The sequence below is a fragment of the Embiotoca jacksoni genome, unplaced genomic scaffold (assembly GCF_022577435.1).
Source record: "Embiotoca jacksoni isolate LCO1_2020_lvr unplaced genomic scaffold, fEmbJac1.0.p SCAF_4, whole genome shotgun sequence".
Lineage (NCBI taxonomy): Eukaryota > Metazoa > Chordata > Actinopteri > Embiotocidae > Embiotoca > Embiotoca jacksoni.
Window position 1 is genome coordinate 17,825,564 of NW_027185392.1, and position 24,692 is coordinate 17,850,255.

The 24,692-nt window shown below is 38.9% G+C and overlaps 1 protein-coding gene across 4 annotated transcripts; it reads right to left on the reverse strand.

Annotated features, from left to right (window-relative positions):
- Window positions 1-157: 157 nt before the first annotated feature.
- On the reverse strand, window positions 158-23,842 carry LOC138209322 (proto-oncogene vav-like). Of its 4 annotated transcripts, none has more exons than XM_069167817.1 (30): window positions 23,468-23,842; window positions 23,095-23,190; window positions 22,891-23,007; window positions 19,974-20,090; window positions 17,257-17,315; window positions 16,374-16,439; window positions 15,707-15,815; window positions 15,156-15,248; window positions 14,940-15,008; window positions 14,740-14,843; window positions 14,542-14,641; window positions 13,071-13,166; window positions 12,908-12,976; window positions 12,605-12,691; window positions 12,429-12,514; window positions 12,204-12,339; window positions 11,986-12,095; window positions 11,146-11,247; window positions 10,937-11,031; window positions 10,823-10,845; window positions 10,642-10,678; window positions 10,341-10,477; window positions 8,773-8,838; window positions 8,615-8,659; window positions 8,426-8,457; window positions 6,965-7,075; window positions 6,161-6,248; window positions 1,449-1,578; window positions 480-631; window positions 158-385 (listed from the first exon to the last, which is right to left on the reverse strand). In XM_069167817.1, exons 2-30 carry the CDS (start codon window positions 23,179-23,181, stop codon window positions 332-334), a joined length of 2,577 nt encoding a protein of 858 aa, XP_069023918.1. In that variant the 5' UTR covers window positions 23,182-23,190; window positions 23,468-23,842; the 3' UTR covers window positions 158-331. The 4 variants fall into 4 exon arrangements, with proteins under 4 accessions (XP_069023918.1, XP_069023916.1, XP_069023920.1 ...); XM_069167815.1 differs by having other exon boundaries at window positions 15,156-15,251; window positions 23,468-23,840; XM_069167819.1 differs by lacking the exon at window positions 8,615-8,659 and having other exon boundaries at window positions 23,468-23,841.
- Window positions 23,843-24,692: the final 850 nt, after the last annotated feature.

The window sequence follows — 24,692 nt, forward strand, 5'->3', positions numbered from 1 at the left end:
CCTCATAATGCCACTATTGAGCTGCATGAAGAAAAGGTTTTTCTCTTAGTTACAACCCAAGTTAAAATGAAGAGAGCTGCAGTGTTATCTGGGTGTTCTTTTTAATAATCTTCTTAATACAGTCAGTTTAACATAACATAAAACAGACATCATCAAGTCAGCTGAATAAAAGTTTTTATTACCATCACTAAACACTCATTAAATGACAAGTACCAGCATCTCTCTCACTCTCTCTCACACACACAGCGCCACACACAGCCACACTCATGCATATGGGTTAATGCAGTCGCTCACATACAGTATGAGTCTACATGTCTCCACTGGAGGCACATCAGCAGTAGTCAGAGTAATCCTCCTCCACATAGTTGGCTGGAAACAACCCCACCTGGAAACACAGGAGCAGTGCAGGTAAGACGAGATCCCTCACGATACATTCATAAATATGTTTTGAAAATGTGTAGGTGTTTGTGTATTCTTACTCGTCCGTACACCTCTCCTTTCCACCAGCCACTGTGACCCTTCTTGGAGAGGATCTTGATGGTGTCTCCCTCCTGCAGCGACAGCTCCGAGCGGTCCCTGGCTGAGAAGTCGTACCTGGCCCTCGCCACGCCGAAGTTCTTCATGCTGCCCCCTGTGAGACAGAGACCACATCTATACCCGATACAGCAATAATACCTGTGTTTCATATTAAAATATTCAGGAAAGTCTCAGCTATAACGATAATGAAGCACCAATTTGACATACAGCATTGTGTAAAGAGATCATTTTGCCCTGATGATGAGAAATCTTTCAAATCTCTTGTAAAAACATCCCTTTACTCATGTGGACGGATTGTTTTGGTGCTTTGGTGTCTGTTCAGCCTCCCAGCTCCGGGTGAGAGTCACGTATGAGCTCGTAATTAGATGGAACAGGAAGCAGGGACTCTACATGTTCCTGCACTTTGATTTATGACCCAATAACTGCAGGATTAATGAGATTCCCATCAGCCCCAGCTCTACTTTGTGTCAGTACTAATGAACAAATTTAGCAATCTAACAAGCTAAGATTGAGGACTTGGTGTAAACATATACACCCATATTTTTTTTAATCAATATTGTAAACTATATATCAAACCATTGTTGTCTTTATAAGCATGTTAGCATGCTAATGCTAGCAATTTGCTTAAAGCCCTACTGTGACAAAGTAAAACCTCATAGAGCCACCAGTTAAGTTGTAGACTTTGTTTTACCATTGGACAGAGCCAAGCAAGCTGTTTCCCCTGTTTCAACTTTATGCCAACCCTCTCCTGACTTCAACTTAATTTTTATCATACAGTCATGAGAGTGGTATGAATCTCCTTGTTTAACTCTCATTAAAAGAGTGAATGAAAATTTTTGCTCTGAATGTAAGACTGTTCCTTTTACATGATCATAATGATGACTGTAAGCAGTGACAGAGATCTTCTTTACCTGGTGTGCTGTTGGGTGTGCTGTTAGATGAGTTGCTCTGCTCTGGCTGTTTGTACGGCGTACACAGGGTGGTGTCCACATCCTTAAAGTACTCCTTCAAAGAGTTCTGCTGGTAAAACTGAATCATGTCCTGACACAGAACAAAAACAAGAGGAGAAAGAGACCTTGAGGAACATGCGAGACAGATGTTGGATGTAGTCGGAGATGAAGTCAATCAGAAATCCACTACCTAAGATACTAAGATACGGTTTCAGTGTCTTTGGTTTCTTCTGCCATCTATGTCACAGTACAGGCCATGGATGAGGAATAGAAAATGTACCCTGCTGACCAAAGTATCTCTCCAAGGCCTGAATTTTTTATTCAAATCCTTTGAATTTTCTCGTCCTTAGTCTCATACACCCAAACTGGAAAAAACACCCAACCAATCAGTCTTGTGACACAGAACTGATCCCCATGATCTTGTAGTCCTCTCAGGAAGGAATAGGACTACCTCTGTAACACACGACCAAATCGGTGTATTCCTCCAATCCTTCACACCTACTGACCTCACTAAACTCACTTCCCTGATTTCCTCAGCAAAATCATCAATGTACCTAGACCCTATATCTACAAAATTACTTAAACAACTACTGCCCTTAATAGATTAGATGCTATTTAAGTAACAAACAATTCTTTGATTTAAGAACATGTACGTTACCACAATCATCCAAATTAGCAGTGATCAAAGTATATCTCAAAAAAACAAACCTTAGTCCTGATAACCTGTCTGATTACAGACCTACATAAAACCTCCAACATCTAAGAAGAGCTGTAGTCTGGATTCAGAGTCCATCACAGCACTGACACAGCCTTAGACAAACGTCTGAATCATCAATTCATTGCAACTAATCAAGGATGTATTGCTATACTGCTTCTTGTTGGCTTTGCTTTCAACAGTATGGGCACTAAAGACATGAACGCCATGTTGGTATCAAGGCTCTGCCCTTGCCTGCCTTAGGTCTAACCTTTCTGACCTTCTTCAGTTTGCACATGTCCAAAATGAATCCTCCAGTCACACTAAACTAAGTTATGGAATACCCCAGGGCTCAGTGCTGGGACCTCTGCTCTTCTCTTAGTACATGCTGTTGTGCCTTAAAAAGGAAGCATTGTATCAACTTCCATGCTGATGACAGCCAACTATACCAATTCATGAAGCCTGTCAAAACTATACAGCTACCTCAGAGAAAGCTTGCCTGAAAGATGTGACCACATGTATAACTGACAATTTCCTGCTCCTTCACACAGATAAGATTGAGGTTATGATTGTAGGCCCTAAACATTTGAGAATGACACTGTGCAGCCAATTACTCAAACTCAATGGCATCTCCCCAACTTCCCCCTTACAGAAACACCACATGAGTTTCACATTTGCAAAAACTTATGTCATCACAAGTGACCACATGACATGCGATTGTACATATGTGGAACATTTTTGTCAATGGGAAATGTGGTTTTGGAAAATTTTCATGGTCTATGTAGATTCTCATGTGAAAACTTTTCCACATATTTTTACCATGTTATCATAAGTTGCAACATGTGGTAAATGTGTTATACATGTGATCATACATGTCCCATGTGGAAAACATGGAAAACTCGTGTGTTATTTCTGTAAGAGCTAACACATGTGCCAGAGATGTTGTTGTAACTATTGACTGTGACCTCTCATTAGATTCACACATAAAACAGAATTTAAAGACAATTTTTTCATAAACATTATTGCCAAACTTAAAAAAAAATAATTCCTTCAAGAATTAGAAAATCCACACAAAAACCACACACTTATTAGTTTACGATTAAACTACTGCAATGTTCTCCTGTCAGGTTGTGACAACAACTCATTACAGGGCCTCCGACCAATATGCAGCTCGCACATTTATAAAAGAAATGAACATCTCTCACTTGTACTTACCTCTATACAGTGGCTCCTTGTTAAAAGAAAAAATATTTCAAAGTACTCACTTAAACATACAAAGCTCTAAATGGTCTCGTGCTAAATTATATCAAGGAATTATTTGTCCCTTGCTGCCCTCCACGATCACTTCTTTCAAAGACGGCAGGTGGTCTTGTAATTCCAAGAGTATCAAAAAGCACAACTGCAGACAGAGCTTCTTATTATCGAGCCCCCTCCTGTGGGATGAATAATATTCCTATCTACCTCTATGTTGTGGACATGCTTTCCATCTTAAAAACATTCCTCTTTAGTGCATCCTATATTTAGGAATAATAAATCATGATACACAGCGAAACCTCTCTCTCTATATCATTAAAGATCTGTTTCTCTGTATCTTTAAAATGAGATCAATGTTTAGATAATTAGCCCATGTAACATTCAGGCGCTGAGATTTGCATGTGAAATCTCTTATTAGTGTATGACTGATACTAACCTTTGCCAAATGCTAACTGCTGTGATGACATGTATGCATACAGTGAAGGAAATAATTATTTGATCCCCTGCAGATTTTGTAAGTTTGCCCACTGACATAGAAATGAACGGTCTATAATTGTAATTGTAGGTTTATGTTAACAGTGAGAGACAGAATATCAAAAAAACAAATCCAGAAAATCACATCATATAAAAGTTATTAATTGATTTGTGTTTGATTGTGTGAAATAAGTATTTGATTCTCTACCAACCAGCAAGAATTCTGGCTCCCACAGACCGGTTAGATTAGTCCTCTCGTTTTAAGACAGTACTCTGAATCTCAACTCATGACCTGTATAAAAGACACCTGTCTCAACTCATGACCTGTATAAAAGACACCTGTCTCAACTCATGACCTGTATAAAAGACACCTGTCCACAGAATGAATCAATCAGATTCCAACCTCTCTACCATGGAAAAGACCAAAGAGCTGTCTGAGGAAGTCAGGGACAAGATTGTAGACCTGCACAAGGCTGGAATGGGCCACAAGACCATCATCTAAAAGTTATAAATTGATTTGCATTTGATTGTGTGAAATAAGTATTTGATCTGCTAGCAAAACCTGACTCAATACTTGGTGGAGAAACCGTTGTTAGCGAGCACAGAGGTCAGACGTTTCTTGTAGTTGGTCACCAGGTTTGAATCATCTCAGGAGGGATTTTGTTCACTCCTCTTTGCAGATCCTCCAAATCCTTAAGGTTTTGACGCTGTCGCTTGGCAACTCAAAGCTTCAGCTCCCTCCACAGATTTTCTATGGGTTTAAGGTCCAGAGACTGGCTCGGCCACTCCATGACCTTAATGTGCTTCTTCTCAAGCTGCTCCTTTGTTGCCTTGGTCATATGTTTTGGGTCATTGTCGTGCTGGAAGACCATCCACGACCCATTGTCAGTATCCTGGCTGAGGGAAGGAGGTTGTCGTCCAAGATTTCACGGTACATGGCCCCGTCCATCGTCCCCTCGATGCGGTGAAGTCGTCCTGTCCCCTTAGCAGAGAAACACCCCTAAAGCATAATGTTTCCACCTCCATGCTTGACGGTGGTGACGGTGCTCTTGGGGTTATAGTCAGCATTTCTCTTCCTCCAAACACGGCGAGTTGAGTTGATGCCAAAGAGCTGGATTTTGGTCTCATCTGACCACATCACCTTCTCCCAAAACTTCTCTGAATCATTCAGGTGTTCATTGGCCAACTTCAGACGCGCCTGTACGTGTTCCTTCTTGAGCAGGGGGACCTTGCAGCGCTGCAGGATTTTAATCCATTACGGTGTCGTGTGTTACCGATGGTTTTCTAGGTGACTGTGGTCCCAGCTGTCTTGAGATCATTAACAAGTTCCTCCCATGTAGTTCTGGGCTGATCCCTCACCTTTCTCATGATCATCGATACCCCATGAGGCCAGATCTTGTATGGAACCTCAGACCGAGAGCGATTGATGGTCATTTTGTGTTTCTTCCATTTCCGAATAATCGCACCAACAGTTGTCTCCATCTCACCGAGCTGCTTGCCGATGGTCTTGTAGCCCATTCCAGCCTTGTGCAGGTCTACAATCTTGTCCTTGACGTCCTTAGACAGCTCTTTGGTCTTTTCCATGGTGGAGAGGTTGGAATCTGATTGATTCATTCTGTGGACAGGTATCTTTTATACAGGTCATGAGTTGAGATTCAGAGTACTTTCTTAAAGTGAGAGGACTAATCTAACCGGTCTGTGGGAGCCAGAATTCTTGCTGGTTGGTAGAGAATCAAATACTTATTTCACACAATCAAATGCAAATCAATGTATAACTTTTATATGATGTGATTTTATGGATTTTTTTTTTGATATTCTGTCTCTCACTGTTAAAATAAACCTACCATTACAATTATAGACTGTTCATTTCTTTGTCAGTGGGCAAACTTACAAAATCGGCAAGGGATCAAATAATTATTTCCTCCACTGTATAAGGTAACCTAGCTCTGTCAACTCACTTTGTCTCCTTTCTTCCCCTCCAACCCGAGAATCTCCACTATGGGATGCTGCTGCAGTCTTTCAACATAAACCTCTTACAGAGACCGTCAGTTTACACCATCCTCCAATCCACCGCCTGAGTGTTTGCTCTAAGAGATTATTCAATTATGACTGGCAATTTCCTGCTCCTTCACACAGATAAGATTGAGGTTATGATTGTAGGCCTAATCATATAGTGCTAATTATTATTTACATATAATAGATTTCTGATTTGTGTCATTCTGTTTTGGCCAGATGAGGTTGTAACACTTACAATTAAACCCTTGAATGCTTTCTTGTCATTGATGCGGTACAGGCCTTCAGCTGAAGTGATCTTAATGTGTCTGATGTCCATGTTGAACCTGGGAGAGCAGAGAGGGATTTGATAAGAAAATAAATGCTAATTAAGTAATAGCAAATGCTTCATGATTAATAACATTAAAAGAAAAATTCACTGGGAATTTTTTCTGTACTTTTACTTAGAGATGCACAAAATCAGGATAAAAGGTAAACTTAGTAGGTCTTTTTAAAAGAGGGAATACTGACTTCCACAAAGATGAATTGCTTTTATGTGTCAAATACTTTTTTATGGACATGCACAAACCCTTTTTTAGTGAAAGTGTATTTCCCTGCTTTTAAAAGGAAATGATACTTGAGCTCATTTGCTGTTTAAAAAAATTCAGACAATTGTAAACATTTCCATCACAACTTCCTAGAGCCTCAGAGGATGCCTAAAAATGACTTGTTTTGTCTGACACTGGTACAAAACCCAAATATATATATTAATTTTAGACCATAGTGAAAAAAATGTGGATCATTTTTTAATTATTTAAATAGATGATTATTACATTGGTTTTGTTGACATGAAGAAATGTGAACCAATCATTCAATAAAGAAATAAAGTAATTAAAATACTGTTGAAACAACAAAACATGTAAAATAGAAATGAATAAAAATGTCACTTTTCAGTCACAGTTCAAACAGTTCATCACATATCTGTTGGCTCTGCAGCCTTCAATCAACGGAAGATAAGACTGTAAAAATAAAACAGTGCTTTCATAAACTGATGGACTCTCACTTGATGCTGATGGCAAAGTCTCCTCCATCTTTCTGCCGCACGAGGAAGGTTCCATCAGACCGGGACATCAACAGGTTTTTGGCGGCGGTGCGGTCCATGTTCCCTGCGAACCTTGAATCACAGTGAGGACCACGACATTATTCTTGGCTTCAAATGAGATTATGTAACTTTTGAAAGAAGAAATACAAAAGTGTTTTCTAACTTTCATTATTACATTACATTACATTTCATTTAGCTGACGCTTTTATCCAAAGTGACTTACAATAAGTGCATTTCAACCATGAGGGTACAAAACCCAGAACAACAAGAATCAAGAAAATACAATTTCTTCAAGAAAGCCAAACTACAAAGTGCTAAAAGTAAGTGCCATTTTAAGCGCTACTAAAGTGCTACTTATTCAAGGTAAAGTCGTTCATTTGAGATTTTGTCATGACAGCATTGTATCTGGTGACTCTCTCTAGTTGTGCCACTGAAACACTAACAGCTTTTCACATTTTCCTTGTGGCCAAAGTGTCTGTTTCAATTACACATTACAACTGCAGGAACACTTCAAGTCCACATATTTCCCATTTATAAGCAGCATACTAACACTTAGTACACAATGTAGGACACAAAATGCAGTTGTACGCAGCTGTAACGACATTTATAAAGTATATTTAAGTATAGTAGTTGTCAGGAATGATAACTTATCTTATGAAGAGACTTTTTATAATAATACAGTTGTGTCATTCATTATCATTTTATGCAGCAGCCTCTGATTCTGGGTGCCCCCAGGAGGAGATATAGTAATAACCAAATACATTAATAAACAAACGTCTCCTTACAACTACATTAGTTTGTTAAAAATGATTTGTTAAAGGTATAATATAGAGATCTTACATCCTGTATTCTGTATACAGGTGTGTAGTTGTGAAGTTGTATACAACTGTAGACTCTCATAATATTGTAGCATGAGGATTTGTTTGTAAGATAAAATCACACGTTATCTGGTGAAAATTGAGTGTCCTACAGGATGCTACCACCAGATGGAGCCAAAGTAAAATATTTTCCAATCTTACACAGAATAATTTAAAGGACAATACTGTGTTTTTACAGGCTCTTTCTGATTTTAGTCAAGATGAGCTGAGGGGCAGAGAACAATGACTATACAATACATGACTTATAACTAAAGGTTCATTTACAATTGGGATTTACAGCCTTAGACCACTGTCACTACCCATCAGTTTCACAGTGTATCTCACAGTGTATCCGTATATCCCAAACGCTGCTTTAAAAACAGCAGCACTTCTCAGTATCTGGTTCTGTCTTTGTGCCTATTAAACAGTGTTGTTTTCTGTGTCGGCCCTGTGGTGTTTCCCAGTCATTTTTGCACGTCACTCCAATAAAGGAAGAAATGAGACCACCGAGGTTAACAGCCGTTTGGTGAGCAAGTGTTTCAACCCAGTTCCTGTTGTTACTCACCAGTGGAAGCCAGACAGGTCGGGGATCGGCCTCTGGAAAGGGGTGACATCACAAAGATTAAATGTAACCCTTTATAAATGGCTGTGGTCCTCATGTAAACAAAGCTATACATCCTAATACTGCTAATGTTTGTTTCAGTTCAGCAAAAGATAGCCAGCTGGTGCGACCTGACAAAAACACTGAACTGACCGGAGCAAGTCTTTCATTGGTTTGTTGCCCAGGGCTCTGGTCTCTCTTGAGAATAAAAAAATTTATTTGTAAATGCTGCTTTGTCAAAATGCATCATTTATTTAAGATGAGAGTGTTTGCTGTTTAGTATCTCCTGCTGGCTGATGGATTTTACTCACAGGGACGTGGGGCTGAACTTTTCGGCAGGGGAACCACCCCATCTGACCCGCAGTCAGGTTTCTACCCTGAATGACACACAAAACAACAAATCACATGGTTAGAGTTGGTGGACCAAGCACTCTTTGCAGCATAAATTAATCATCAGACAGAAATCTGTTAAACCTGCTAAACAAACTCTTCTCCCTAAAACAAATAAATCCCATGCAGGTGATAGAAATCTGGTATAATTTACATATTCAAAATCTGTATGCAAACCAAACCAGCAGATGAGCGAGAAGTTTTTTCACCTAATGCTATGTTTTGGCCAACAAAGCAGGTGAGGGTGGTGATGCACAGCAACGTTGGACAAGTAGTTTTCACAACACGCTGTGGTAATTGTGTTTAAAATAACTGATGAGGTTGCAGTAGTTGATCAGTACTAGTAGCTACCTGATGAATAACCACCTTCATTCCTGTCTTTTGCTCATTGCAGAAAATATCCTCTGGCTGCTGTTTGTTCTTTTTGTTGAGTGGGTGCAACAAGGGGAGAGACTTGGCAAAGGGAACTGAAGGATTTGGGGTTTAGGCATCAAGCTCAAGCACAATGCTTCCTGGTACGTATAAGGCACTGTTGGCACGGCTCCGCTAGCAGGAAAATCCAGCTTTCTTTGTCAAAAAAGCACACACCGAGGATATCAATTTTTTCAATTGACTACTTTTACGATCAACACTGAGACAACATCCGCGTAAAAACTGGCAAATGAATTGAGCTCAATGTAACTTCGACGTTTCCCGCAACAAACCAAATATTCAGGTAAAAGAAAGTGTCTTTACTCAGCAGTTTATAGTGTCCAGGAATTCCAGAAATGTCAAAAATCAATTTGCAGAGAAACTTGGCTGAGATTTGCCATCCTGAAACTAAACAATAAAAAAGGTCTTTGTTTCAAGTTTACAGTTGGTGAGTAAGGCAGTTAAAGGCAGTGAATGCAGGACGATGTTCACTGTCCGTTTCTGTTTATTGCTGTGAATAGAATTTTATGAATCCAATGTTGTTTGGTACAGTGTTGGTAGTAAAACTACCAGTACAACCATGTAAACATCTTACCCATTATTAGCAAATATTAGTGTAATTAAAATGACTTGTTCTGTAAAGAAGTGGTTCCTCGGAGTATTATATTATTATGTATTACACTGCTCGAATGCAAATACTCATATATTCATGTTTAAGCAGAATTTGACTGTTTATATACCGTGTGTACAGGAAGGATATTAACAAGGACTTTTTGTTTACTGACAGCCTGGACAATAGCAGAAAGTAATAAACTGAAGCAGCTAAATGGAATTCAGTCATTAAATCAAATTAATTTTCCAAATCAAAACTGTTCAGAGGAATCACTGCAGACAGTAGTGATGGTTCGGCATGAGGGAGGAAGTGGAAGATAAAGAATGAGTTGCAGAGAGGAAAATGACAAGCACCTCACACCTACACATGAACCGCAGGAAACAAGGCTGAAAACTCGACAAAATAATGTGTGATCCTGCCTCAGCCTTCTGAATACAGCGTGTATATGTTTGTGTTTGATTTTACCTCCCACCAGGGCAGATCAGCATCGGCCCGGGTCAGCTCAATGATGTCACCTTTGGAGAGCTGTAGTGGTTGGCCAAAGCCCACAGGAGGCGGCGGCAAGCCATAATACTCCTGACACACCTCCATCTTAGGAAATCCTGACACAGACAGAGAAGAGATGTTGTGATATCTGGAAGGAGATTTAAAACCTAACACCTCACTCTACAACCAGCAGATCATTTTGGAGAAATGTGACCACAACACCTGTGTGTCTACAAGTAAAACGGGACAGTTTAAACTTATTGTATCATTAATTTCTTACCAGTGCTGGGATGTCCGGAGGACTTGTGTGATTTATTCTGGAGGAACAAAAGACAAAAAAGCCGGGCACACTTTTAACCATTAGCAAAAGTTATATAAAACATAGGTCAATAAATTCAACAAGTGACAAAGTGTGCAGAGAGAGGAACAAGAAGTCCAAAAAGTCCTTATTGTAGCCTTACCTTCTTCGTAGTGACAGAATGATCTGTAATTTCAAAAGGACAATCAATGCAAAACGTCATAATTATGCTAATAAGAAGAAGTACTTCAACAGAGACACACATATGTATACAGACCCGAGTTTCGTCCGCAGGCAGGGACTCTGCCTAAACACTCTTTATGTGCCGCCATTTTACAGCGAGTGCAGCGATAGCCCTGGAAAAATATCCCTCTGCAGACGACAGGTGGACATTTTACATCGTGTACAAGCTTTTACTTTTTTTTAATTTTTTTTTATTAAATCTTAGAGAGGAGCAGAGAGAAAGAGAACATGAGACCAAAGCACCTTAACAACATGGAGCAGGCCTTGCAGGAGGTGGTTTCCTCGAAACAGTGCATCTGGAAGTCGTGGTTGTTGGCTGTGGCGTTCTCAGGACACATATTTGACCTGCAACCATAAATCACATTCGTTTTTGACCACCAATGGAGGAACCAAGCAATCACACAGATGGTTCACACTGGCAGATAGTTTGATTTAGGTAAAAGGAAAAGAGCTTGTTGTGCTAAAAGAGCAGAGAGTGAAGAAACAAACAGTAGCAGCAACGCAGTGCAGTGAGATTACAAATAACATAATCGACAAATCAACTGACGTCTACTCATTTCCTATGAAGTTGAGCAATCAGCAAGTCAAAAGCATAAATGACAAGTGGCTACAGTTAAACGTCCCCAAGTTTACACTTTTTTAGTACTCCTTCTCTTTTGGTGTGTTCTCTCACATAAATTGTGCACCGATCATTTCAAATTAAGTGTTTGATTGCAAAAGAGTAATTAACTAAAACCTGCAGTAATCGATTTTCTGGCCTCTTGGCCACCAACCAAGCTGACATACTGTCACTTTTTAAGTTGAGTTCAGCCAACTGTTAATTATTTTTCACATTAGCAGTTATGCAGTAACATTAACTTCAATTTGAAGTTGAATTTTGGCCACCTAACGAATAAAAGTCCCATATCCACTGTCCTTCAAACTACTTTTGGGGGAAATATCTGTCTGTAAAGCTGCTAAATTTCTAGTGTGTTCACCAGCTACTCGCAAACTGTGTCTATCTGCTTGTTATCGCTGAGCAGGTCGTCTACGGTCGCTGTGTGTTTTCTTTCCATGTGTATATGAGCATGTGTGTTAACTCACTGAGCCATCTCAAACTGTTCCAGCCATTTCTTCTTCAGTTCTCTGGTTTTGAAGAATAAATCGTACCCACACTTCCCATAGCAGTCCAGCAAGAGGAACAAATAGGACCACTGTTCACAAACACACACACACACAGAAATGCATACACTGTCAGCCTCACAGATGCCTAATGGATGTATCATCTGGTATAAGTGGTGCTACAGTACAGAGTAGAAGACCTTTTTATTGTCCCTCTCTCCAGTGGTTTCATCCCGTATCTGGTAGTTCTGTAGTTGAATGATCTCCTTCAGCTCGAAAGTCTCTCCGCTCTTCTTCTTACAAATAAACACGGCTTTATCGAAGAGGAATGCATACCTGCAGAGCAGCCAAACAGGTGCAAACACAAAGTCAAACAACAGTGTGTAACACAGGAAAACACACACAGAGAATTAAACAACACACACCTGTCCTGTTTAGACTTTTTCTCTGAGCTGCAGATCTTCAGCTCTCCGTCAATCTTGGGTCGACCGTAGAGAGCGAGAGACTGAGTCTAAAGAGCAGAAGAGAGTGAAGATGATCATAAAAGAAAAACAAAGAACAGCTGATTAAAGCTGATTAAAAGTGAAAACTGTGACCTTACCATGTTTTCTATGGACAGCTGAAAGGAGGTGATTTGTCTGATTATCTCATTGTCTCGCTTCACTTCATTCACACACTGTGCCAGGTCCTGAAAACACACACACACACACACACACACACACACACACACACACACACACACACACACACACACACGCAAAGGGTTAAATCCCATGGATTAAAGTTACTGATGAACAAATACACACACACACACACACACACACACACACACACACACACACACACACACACACACACACACACACACACACACACACACACACACACACACACACGCACTTACTCTCATTGCATCAAGAGCTGTTCGGAGGTTCTCCTTATCTGTTGGGTCAGTGGTGTGTTTCACCAGCTCCTGCACACACAAGCAAACCACATCCAATTACAGCTGCAGGATAAAACTAACTTGAAGATACGGTAACTACATGCAAATTCATTCACTCACATACCTGTAAGAGCAGGTGATACTTGAGGACTCGCTGCAAAGGCACCATGAGCAAATCTCTGAGAGAAAAACGGCCACTGTTTGCTCTCTTTGAACACTCCTGAGAGAGAGAGAGAGAAGGAAGTAAACATCTGCAGTGAACCGAAGATATGTGAAGAGGTGGCTGTATGGCAGACTTCCTGACAGTTTTTTTTATGTCAGAGTTTAACTAAAAAAAAACCCAGAAAACATTTCCCTTGTAGGCTACATTTTAGGAGTTATGTTTGTACAACTGTCATGGGACTTTAAACAGCATACAATTCATAGTATTACACTTTGTATCACAACGTTTTAAACAGCATCTGAACAGACAGCTGAAGTTAAGGGCCCAGTACGCATAAGGCTGAGGTAAAAGACCTTAAAGCATAATTCAGCAGCAAACCATCAAGGGAAGTTATATTTGGATAAATAGAGCTATTTTTCTATATCATTTCCGTTTTTCCTTAATACGCGCAGGAACACGGCACCTTCATTCCTACACTTCTAGCCAAAAGTGGAGCAGAATTACTTGAGTAGCACATTAAAATGCTCAATTGTCCTTCTTCCATTGGTATTTCAGCAAAGCAGAATTTCCAGCAAGTGTTTCTTTGAGGCAGTACTTTGACACAGCTGAATGTTGAGCTTCTCTATAGCCTCTTTACTGCCGGTGGTGACTCGACTGTACTGTACATATTATGATTTCCATTGGGTAAAAGTGTTGGATAGTACTTGGCACCAAAAGTGAGTATAGTTGAGTACAACAGTGGGCCTTTGTGCCCTGCTCAGTTTAGCTTGTTAGCATTTGTTAATTAGTACTAAACATATGTACGGCTGATGTGAATGTCACTAGTTTAGCAGATATTTGTTTACAAACCAAAATATTGGATCAATTAAAACGGCCCTGGAAAAACATTTTTAGTTATTCCAGCTAATTCATTTGAATCAAATATCTGTGCAGATCCGTTGCACAGATATTTTACTTGATGAGTTAAACTTTGACTTGCTGGTAGCTCCACAGGAAAAGGCCGATAATCACTAATATCATCGTCGAGGCACCATAAATGCGGCAACTGCTACCCTTCCAAAAAAACAGTGATAGAGCCGCCAGCATGGCTAAAAGTACCGTTATAGACCCAAAGTGTCTTTAATTAGGTAATACTGAATTTTTTGTTTTGTTTTTATGCCAAACTCGGTATAGAGATTATGGATGATACCATTTTCAAACATCCACTTCCAGTTTGTTTGTGAAATGTTTTTCCCAACACACAGCATGTGCATCAGTTCGTCTTTCCCTACAGCTACTGGCTTTTCCAATAGACATCATATACATAAAAATAGCCTTTCTAGGATTTGGGAAAATGTCACCTTACTGATTTAAAATATCACACATCTGACATTCCTGTGTCATTAAAGGCAACATATCAAACAATTTGTTTTCAAGTGTGTGTCCTCCTCACCTCCAGTTTCATCCTGATATCCTCCCTCATATTTGAAAGCTTGTCGAGGTATTTTGATGCCGTTTCCACTTGACTACAGTAATGACCATACAGCAACAGCCTAACGAGAAATAGAATATCTGTAATGTAACTGTATCATTACTGTACAATAGAGACATTTGTGTATATGTGTGTGTTTCTGTATGTGCAGAAGTATACCTCTCCTTGTAGCTCAGAAACACCTGGTGAAGATCCCTAGCTCCATGATTAAGGATGGAGCTCCGAACCTCCTCCAGCAGACTACGGTGGGTGTCAGCTAAATCCTACAAATACAGACACGCAGAAAACATGTACACAAAGCTAGAATGTGAAGGTGAGCCTGTATGCACAACGGGTGTGTAGATAATCTCCTCCTGTACCTTGATGTTGATGAAGATGGTTTCAATGTCTTGAACCTGGAGAAACCTTTCAAGAGGCTTCATAAAGTGCTGCACAAAAAGAGAAAGGATGGTTGTTGGTCTGTTTTCTAATGTGTGTATGAATGTCTGTTTGCATGCTTGTGTGTGTCTGGTCGTGAGAAACGCTATGTTTAAATGCATAGATCTTCTTGAATGACACTAAGGACGTGTGCTCACCTGTAATATAGATTCCAGTGTATCTGTGTATTTCTCTTCTGTATGTCTGATCTCCTGCAGGCAGCACTCTCGCTTGTCGACACCGGTCTTCTGCTGCTGCATGAACACACAAAAACAAAATGTCAAACGAGTCCAGACTGTCCTTGGTGTGTTTTTATGCTTTAAATTCGGCACAAATGTTTGTGTGGACTCAAAGATGAACTGATTCGATTCTGGTGGTCAAAGGTCAAAGGTCACTGTGCCATAACTCTAAAAATCCATACACCAGTTATGACAAAATGTCACACAAATGTCGATCAAGATAAAATAATGACGTGATGACATTTTATGTCCAAAGGGTCAAAGGACAACTTCAATGTGACATCCTAATGTCCTGCAAAAAACACTTTTCTGTTCAGTATTCAGCACCATGACTCGGAAACAATGTGACCATATTGCACATTTATGTCAGATACTGAATCGGTGACGCCAATCCTGGGTGCCCAGGTCTCCAAAGGCAGCTCAGACCCTCCTTGTGGTTTGAGGTCTAATGTTCCATGTGAACCACTCACGGTTTCTGGTGGTTCCTCTGTCTTCATCAAGTCCTCATAGATCTCATCTCCTTCGTTCTCCTCATCTTCCACAAAGTCGTATAAATCGTCATCCTCATCCACGGTGTCACTGATGCACAAAACACAAAATTGTTATCATCATATTCTTTGTCTTGACTTCATTAATATCCCCCACAGAGAGGTCAGAGGTCACAGTCTGCTAACTGGTCTTCAACTGGAGAAGGACAATTATTTACTTTCAAACATTTAAAATGTAATCGCCAGTGCATTAGATGAGAACAATACTGCATAAACGTGAAAACACTTGTAAAAAGTATTGCTTGTGTGAACTTGTATTATTAAAGCATTATTTTGTGTAAAAGGTTATCATATAAATTCATCCACTAAATGTATGCAATATTTCTGCATGTACTTATCCAGCGTTAGAACAGGTCACTGCTGTATATGGTATTGAAAGGGATGAATCATTGGATTCACTAGATACAATAGCAGACTAAAAGGATATCCTGTAAACTCTTAACCCATGAACCAATTTCTTTGAACACAAAACAATAATTACATTTTTGTGGCAATACATCAATTGATTACAAAAAACAGTTTGCTGTTTGAAGCTACTTGTCTTCCTCCTCAAGACTTTTATTTGAACCTAATTGAGAAAAAGTCTTACTCTATCTGGTCAGACAGGCCACTGTAGATCTCATCATCTGGAGTGCATCCTTCCGAAGGAAAAGGCCTGGAGGAGGGAGAGTAAGTGTGTGTGCGCGTGTGTGTGCGTGTGTGTGTGTGTGTGTGTGTGTGTGTGTGTGTGTGTGTGTGTCGAGGTGAGATTAGTGAGGCGGGGACGGGAGAAAGAGAGAATGAGAATAAAATGAAAATAGTTATCAAGTGAGTCATGGACTTCAATCTGGGTTGTAGGCTGAAGCAGATTAGCCTCCATTAATGCAAAATTAATTTGGAAATTTGGTTTGGCGATACATGTTGTGAAAAGTTTGTAAACTTCTCATTTAAACCATAAACCAGCAACTGATTCCTGCTGAGTGTAACCGGCATCACAAAGCAATTTCACATCCAGACTGTGAAGGCCAGACACAAGCGCTACAGCCATGTTATTTTCTCTTGTATAAGCTTGTGTAATACATTTTAAATTTAGACTAGATCTTTGACACTGAATAACTTCCACATTCACACAGCAGACTACCTTCATCTATCAAAGGGGGCAGCAGTCTATTGTGATTAAATCAAACCATTTCTGCCTCCACTGTCAGTAACATCAGTAGCACTGCAGAGAAATCGACATGATTTCTGTTAAATCCATATACTAACTGCAAGGATAAATTAAGCAGTAACTCTCTACTTAAACAATCCCTGTCTAGTACTCATAGGCAGAATATATACCTTTATGAATTGGTTCATTGGAGACTACAACAGATAACACAAGAAATGAATGAAAATATTGGAAAAACAGAAAAAGTAGCCTATAAGATAAGTTTGGTTTCAAATAATGTATATTAATAAACATGCTTAGATGAGAGAAGCAGGAATCTACTCACTGAAATCGTTTTTGTACAGCAATATGTGAATGGGACAGGATGGACAAAGTGTTCATGACCTGTCACACAAAGAGAAAAAAACAGGTAAATAATAAATTAATAAATCTAGTACAGAGAGAAAAACACACAGACTGGTTGAGAAACAGTAAGAGCTGATTCACACTTTAAATGTTAACCCTGAATAAATCGCCTTTGACCTGGTTTTACTCTTATTCTGTTTGACAGTTCAAGTAAGAAGTGCAGCATTATCATGATGGTATTTCAGATAACCAGTTTCATGAGATGTGGTCAGAAACAAACTCAGAGATGTCACAGTGGTCCAAATAAAACTGATTGTTATTTCTGATTAAGACAACATGTAACTGAGCTCTAATATTTCGGCCTATGTGGACTTTTATTCATGTCTTATGACTATAATGTAACAAACAAAACAGTGGATTTTGTTTTCTTACATTTTTATTTGTTTGGAGACTTTGCTTTCTCTCTCCAAAATGGCATTTGACTTTTGTATCTAGTTGAAACTTTTTCTAAAAGTTGCCTCTAAACCATTGAACTCTTCTTCTCTTTCAGAGCAGCAGATAAAAGGTGGTTTCAGCGTCTCTCATGACACTTCTAGTGATATATATAAATAAAATAAAGTTGAATTGAATATAAAATAAATACACACTCTAAGTAAAGACTATATTTTTCTGTCTGGTTTCCGCTTTCAATCAGGAGAGAAAAGGGAGAAAAACTCTTATAAGAAGTGAAAGTCCTGAGTCCTGAGAAAAAAAAACCACTTGACTAATTTGCATCTTACTGCCACTTACTGTATAACCAGAGAAGTCTTCAATAGGACTTAAAAAAAACTACCAACTTTCTAGTGGAGAGTTAGATGGGAAGATCAAAATCACTCTGTTTTCCCCTGCTCTTGTTTTGTTTTATGCTAAACTAAGTAAACCGGCCACTCACTGCATCATGTTTAACAAACAGATATGAGAGTGGTATTGATCTTGTCATCTAAATCTCCTCCATCCAAACATGTTAAAAATGTGGGGTCCTTAATTTTTTAGCAATTCCACCAAAGAGAAAGTTCCCCTCTAAGCTTCTTCGCTAGCTTTATTTGACCTAACAGTTGGGAAAAAAATTTTCACAGAAAAACCAAAGAGGACAAATTTGTATAGCAGAACCTGTTTTTTTTCTTCTTTCCTCTTCTGCCAGATTTATTTTGGGACTGTTGATTTGATTGCTGGTTGCAAAACTACTGGACTAAACTATATATAAAGTCAGCAAAAGTACTTCCACCAGCGACAACAGCAGAGAAAAGCTCACACACGACTGACAGTTTGATAAATACAAAAATATACATTAGTGTGAATATATTTTGCGATTATACTTCTACATGCCTTCAGTTCTAGCTGACAAGATTACTGTAATGCAGTTTTTACTCCCAAAGAAAACAACAGACAGACTTTTGTTTTGTCATTTCTGCTCCAAAGCTGTGGAACACACTAGCTGTAGATATCAGGGAAGATAGCTCAGTAAATACCTTTAAAAGGAAGCTTAAAACACGTCTCTTACGTTAGCCTTAAACTAGCTACACCTGAAGGTCCCTTGCACTTGTTCGCACTTTGCACTACTGCGCCTTTTGCTTCTCATTTTTTATTTAACATGTTTTTATGTTCCTTTATATCTGCTTTTATGTGAAACACTGCATGTCATTTTCTTGCTATAAAGTAAAGGATCTGAAAACTTCTTCCACCACAGTGAAACATATTGTGCAGATTACACCACACCCATGTGTTTTGTGTATTTTATTGTTCAGGGTGACTGTCTGGAAGCAGCAAAGTGAAACGGGAAGCTCAGTGACAGCAAAAGACTGTGCACTGAATAAAAAGGACAAATACCGTAAAAAATAGAGCCATATTTGGGCTCCAACTCTTGTTGACTCATTTTGTTCGTGGAGATGCTCCTTCCTCTAACTTCACATATGAAAATCAAACAAAAATTATCATTTTGAATCCCCTCTTGTTCACACTGAATTGGTGCAATGTGCAGAAAGTGAAAGAGAAGTGTGAGATACTGAATTCATGCAGTCACTCAGCCGCTTCAAATTAGAAAATCACCAAGCTACTTCCTGTTGTGGGTGCCTGCAAGCTGCAATAACGAGTCAGGACTCTATTCACGCTTCTCACTTCAGCCGTGATGACAGAAGTGTGAGTGTACAATGTGTTTGTCATGTTGCAGGGGCAATAATCATCATACTTGTATTAGATATAACAGAAAGAAAGGTTTTAGAAACTTTAGATTTAAATTCACAAACATCATGGTGACATCTAATTGGTCCTAAATTCATTCTGCAGCATAACAAACATACAAGCAGCTTCATTTAAAGAATGACCTTTAGAGAAAACAAGACCTGTGATACATCGTATGGATCCCATTGAACCCTGAACTTAACATCACACAGTAAGTCTGGGATTACATGGAGACAGAAAACATGGAAACAGTCTGCATCCATAGAAGATCTGTAACGAGTTCTCCAAGATGTTGGAACAACCTTTCTGCCAAGTACCTTGAAAAACTGAGTGCAAGTGTACCAGCAGAGTCTGATTTAAAAGGTGCTCACACCAAATATCAGTCTGAGTTGGTTTCTTCATGTCTTGTGTGAAGTTTGCTGATAAATAAAACCTATTCATGGCTCTATTTGCTGATAGATAGATGCGGTGAAGGAATACCTTTGCAAAGTCTCGAACATCAAACAGGTCGAAGGCTTCAAACAGTTCATTCTTTTTGAGATGAAACCTCTCCAGACAAACTCCCAGGAACGTCCGGATATTCTTCAGGCACAGGAACTAAAAACAAACACAAACACAAACATTAGTTTAGTGGTGAAGTTAGTACTCTAATGGTTCAGTTTATGTATTTATATATCCCTTAATCACAATTTTTTTTGTCAGATGGTTGTGTAATCTGGTCTGCATATAACACGCTTTATCATTATGACTTTACTCCTGATGAGGAAAACTCCCCTAAAAGCCACTTTGCTAATGAATTAGTGAATCAACTGATAATAATTGACAAGAATGCTAATGATCCGTTAATTCCATGTCAAATATCATCTTGTTGCAGTGTCTTACATGTTAGATTTAGCTGGTTTTGTCATTATATCAATCACACAAAATTAGCAATATGAAGATGTTACAATGAGCTCTGAGAATTTATAATTGTATGTTTTACTATAATGTTACATTTTGTAAACCAAACTTTTAAATAAATAAATAGAAAGAAAAAACAATGCATTCACCTATTATGTAAAAAACAGCAGTATTTGCCAAATGGATAGTTTAAAACAATTTAAAAACAAATTAAGACTAAATCACATGTTTCACGACAGCATAAACAAAAAAAACAACCTTACACAGTAGATAAAACAAAACATCTGAGTTGAATGAATTGTAGCTTTACAAATACTAGATGCATATAACAAACAGGTAAAGTTGACACATATCGAGCCCATAAAGAAGACATGAGGCAAACAACAGGTTGATTTTAAAAAGACTTGATAGACAATGTTGAAAATAGTGGGATCAAAGTATTGTTAAATATCCTGAATGCCTGCACTGTTGTTTGATAAGGAGCAAGAATTTAACCTTCTAACAGCACAAGTACATGTGCAAGAACAATGTACAAGTAGGCTTACATTAAATACCACATGAACTAAAAACTACATCCAAGTGAATATGAGTCTTCTAAAACTACACGGACCGCATGAAAAGCATGTAAAAAACAGTGGATTGAAATAAAGAAATGTCTGACGCCAAAAGAAACAGTTCAAAGGGCAGAATTTTAAAGGTAAAATATAACTGCAGAAGAAACCACATAACACAGAGCACAGAGCGACTGACATGGTGGTCAGCCATACTCCATCTCACATAACTTTCTGAGCCAGCTGCTCTTTCTCTTTCTGTCTGTCTGTTCAGAAGCGGGAAATGCGGAACTCTAATTTGAGAAAAGGGGAAACGTGAAGTTCTGACTGATACTGCTGCACACATCACATCCATCTGTCAGCATCTCATATTAACACAGTCATATATTCATCCTTGTAGCAGTAACTCAGTGGAGTAAACCGTATTGCAAGAACACAGGGAAGATCCTCCACTTGTGCAATGTCATCAGGTGTGTGTAAGAGTGCTTGCTTGTGTGCTTGTCTGCTTGTGTGTGTGTGTGTGTGTGTGTGTGTGTGTGTGTGTGTATACACATCAGAGTGGACTCTTGTCTACTGTTAATTAGCGGATGTTTCTTAACAAACCATGACCTCATAGGATTTCCCATAATTTCACACGCATGAGGCACAGCACATTAACTCCTAAAGACACACACACACACACACACACACACACACACACACACACACACACACACACACACACACACACACACACGTTTAAGGCATTGTGGTGACTCCTACAGATATGATACAAGGACTTCCCTGAGGAAGTTTAGGCCAATCACATCACAGCCTGCTTCTCTCTCTTCGTCACAGTCTCTCATTCTCTTTCTAATGTCTTCATCTCGTGTTCCTCTCGTTAAATCTCTGTCCCCTCATATGCACCATCTTGTTTTTTTTGTGTTGTTCACTGTATGTGTATTAGTTTTCATGCTACCTCAAAAACTTGAGAACAGATTTCAATGAACTTAAAACAACGTGGAGTAAATGAACCATCAACCAGGGTCAACAAGATTTTTTCTTGTGTGACTCAGAATCCAATTGGACCCAGAGTCTTTTTTAAGATAATTTAAGGAAAGGTAAAAGAATAATGTCACATTTTGAGACTTAGGTTGAGACATATGTAAAGTTTTTGTGCTGGAACTAGCAGCTGTTAGCTTAGCTTAGCACAAAGTAGGAGAACAAAGGTAAAACATATGATTGTATATATCTATTGTGTTAATTAATGAAGTTAAGATGGCCAATTTTTTTTTTTTAACTTTTGACAGAGCAATGTTTCTTGTCTTCATGCTCAGCTAAGCTATCCGGCTACTGGCTCTGTTCTCATGCAGCTTACAGAGTGGTCACAATTTTGTTATCTGGCTCTCAGCAAGAAGCGCACACCAAGATGTCTCACTATTTTTTCAAAGCTGCAACATGGGTTTAAAGTAGTAGTAATATTATGTGTAATTAAAAAAACTCCACATTTAGATTCAATATTTGATTTGTTTTAATTTTGAATTTAGATTACTTTACTGATGTCATTGAAGTACACTGCTAAAATGGCGATATCGTTCTCATTTTAATTAGAGAATAAAGTTGAAAAAAAACACAACAACACGCAGTGCACAAAGAGATTTTTAAGACTTTGAGGGTTCAATAAACAAATTCACTTGACAAGGTTTTGTTTTTGTGCTGTGTATGACCTCAGAAATTTAGAGTTGTTTCTCTTTGTTCCTCTACATCATCATCATCATCATCATCCTGTCCACTTTACATGCTCCCAGATGGAGACGAGATATAGATTACAGTATTTTCATATCAGACAGCCTCTGGGCTTCAGTGATGCATGCTGGTCGCTATGGAAATGACCTTTGTTAATGGTGTAGAAAAAGGTGTGTGTGTGTGTGTGTGTGTGTGTGAGAGAGAGACTGTGTGTGTCTTACCTGGGACATCTGTGGGCGCAGGTTGATCTCTTTCAGGTTGACAGCCTGAGGCAGCAGGTTGTTGAGCAACTGGCAGAGCAGCACGCCATCTCTCAGAGCCTGAGCCAGGTCACACACCTGCCGCACCATTAACACCAAATTAGACTAGATACAGTGCGTGTATTCGTGTGCAGTGTGTAAGTAATTGTGAAACAGCTGATTTACCTGTGCACCCTCCCATGTGACCCGGTGGTTCTCGGGTAGAACCCGGCACTCTATCAACCACATCGCACACTGCCGCCACAACTCCATCTTTGTTTTCTGAAGGACAGATAGAGACATACACCACTCTGTTGCAGTTAAACGTCTTCTTTTTTAATCTGTAACACTGGCACTGAAATTACCAAGTAGAATTTTTAACCAATCTGAGATCAAATAAGAAGCAAATCAGTTGGCCAATAGTGTGAACATTTAGCAGTCATTCAATCCTATTAGTAGATTATTAAAACAGCCTTCTTGAAACGCAGTGCAAAAAAGCCACGTTTGTATCTGAAAACCCAAGTCTTTAACTGCATATCAATGTAGGGAGGAGTATTACCTTTCTTTAGTTTCTCCGTGCAGTTCTGCGTCTTCTCTCTCGATGTTCACCTCTCTGCTTTCCTTTCATTATCTCATTTTCAGACTTCAGTGCTCTTGTTCTGCCTTTCTTCCGTGGTGGGTGTTCTGCAGAGCTGCACTGTGTCGAAGGCTTTTAACTTTATCCCGCAACTTCCTTTTTCCTCTGACGCACCATCTCTCTCTCTCTCACACACACACACACACACACACACACACACACACACACACACACACACACACGCAGTATCTTAAATTGAATACATTTGAATAATGTATTTAAAAAGTAGCTCATATTTTTTGAAGAAGATTTTTTGAGAGACACAGCGGAGAGGCTCTCATGATGTCATTCAAAGAAAAATGCCCGAGCTGCACACTGAATAATGAAACCGCTGCTCAGACACTCTGACAGCACCCAGTGGTGATTTTACTGCCATGACAGCACTTTTTCTGAGAATATTGGTGATTCAAGTCTTCACGTCCAGATGGACAACATCAGGAGACAGTATTTATTCCAGTACAGTTTTCAGATACTTGCACTTTATTTGTGTACATGCTACTTCATACTCAGGAAACTACATTATTTTATTAATGTAGAAACTACAGGTTACTTTGGTTTAAAAGCAAAACATTAGATCAATTTCAAAATATTATGCACTGTCAGAGAGCAAACATCCAAAAGTATAAGATAGTTATAATTAGCTTCATCTCAACCAGCTACAACATAAAAATAGTATTTGACTTTTGATACTATGAATATATTTGGATTATAATCCTTTTTTAGTATTATCTGTAAAACCTGGGGTTTGAATACAGACTTTGAATTTTGACTTTGTGATTTTGCTACTTTTATCTGTAAGTAAACGATTAGAATACTTCTGGGAGGCAGTTCTCTGTGTTTGTAGATATTGGATTTTATTTTTACTTCATGGACTAAAAATAAGTCATATAAAGATAATATTTTCCATCTAAACCTTTGTGGGATCAGTTTGATTGTTTTGAGACTGACTGCTTTACACAATGGACCAATTTGCACTTGGCATATCATGTCTTTTCTTTTCTGAAACAATGTCTCAGTTACTCTGAACAATCCTTATTGTATAGTTATGTCACTAGAGGCATGTTTTAAAATACATTGTCCAAAAACTTTAATCACAACATATTCAATTTCCCTCTCTTTTTTTTTTTGTATTTAAGTGGCAGGAAAA

Excerpts from the sequence above, each read along its gene's own strand:
- LOC138209322 (XM_069167815.1), bottom strand. The coding sequence starts at position 23,181 with ATGGAGTTGTGGCGGCAGTGTGCGATGTGGTTGATAGAGTGCCGGGTT. Across the intron at positions 20,091-22,890 it reads TGCGCCCACAGATGTCCCAG|TTCCTGTGCCTGAAGAATAT; the intron begins GTAAGACACACA and ends GTTTGTTTTTAG. Across the intron at positions 10,478-10,641 it reads CTCCGGACATCCCAGCACTG|GATTTCCTAAGATGGAGGTG; the intron begins GTAAGAAATTAA and ends TGTCTGTGTCAG.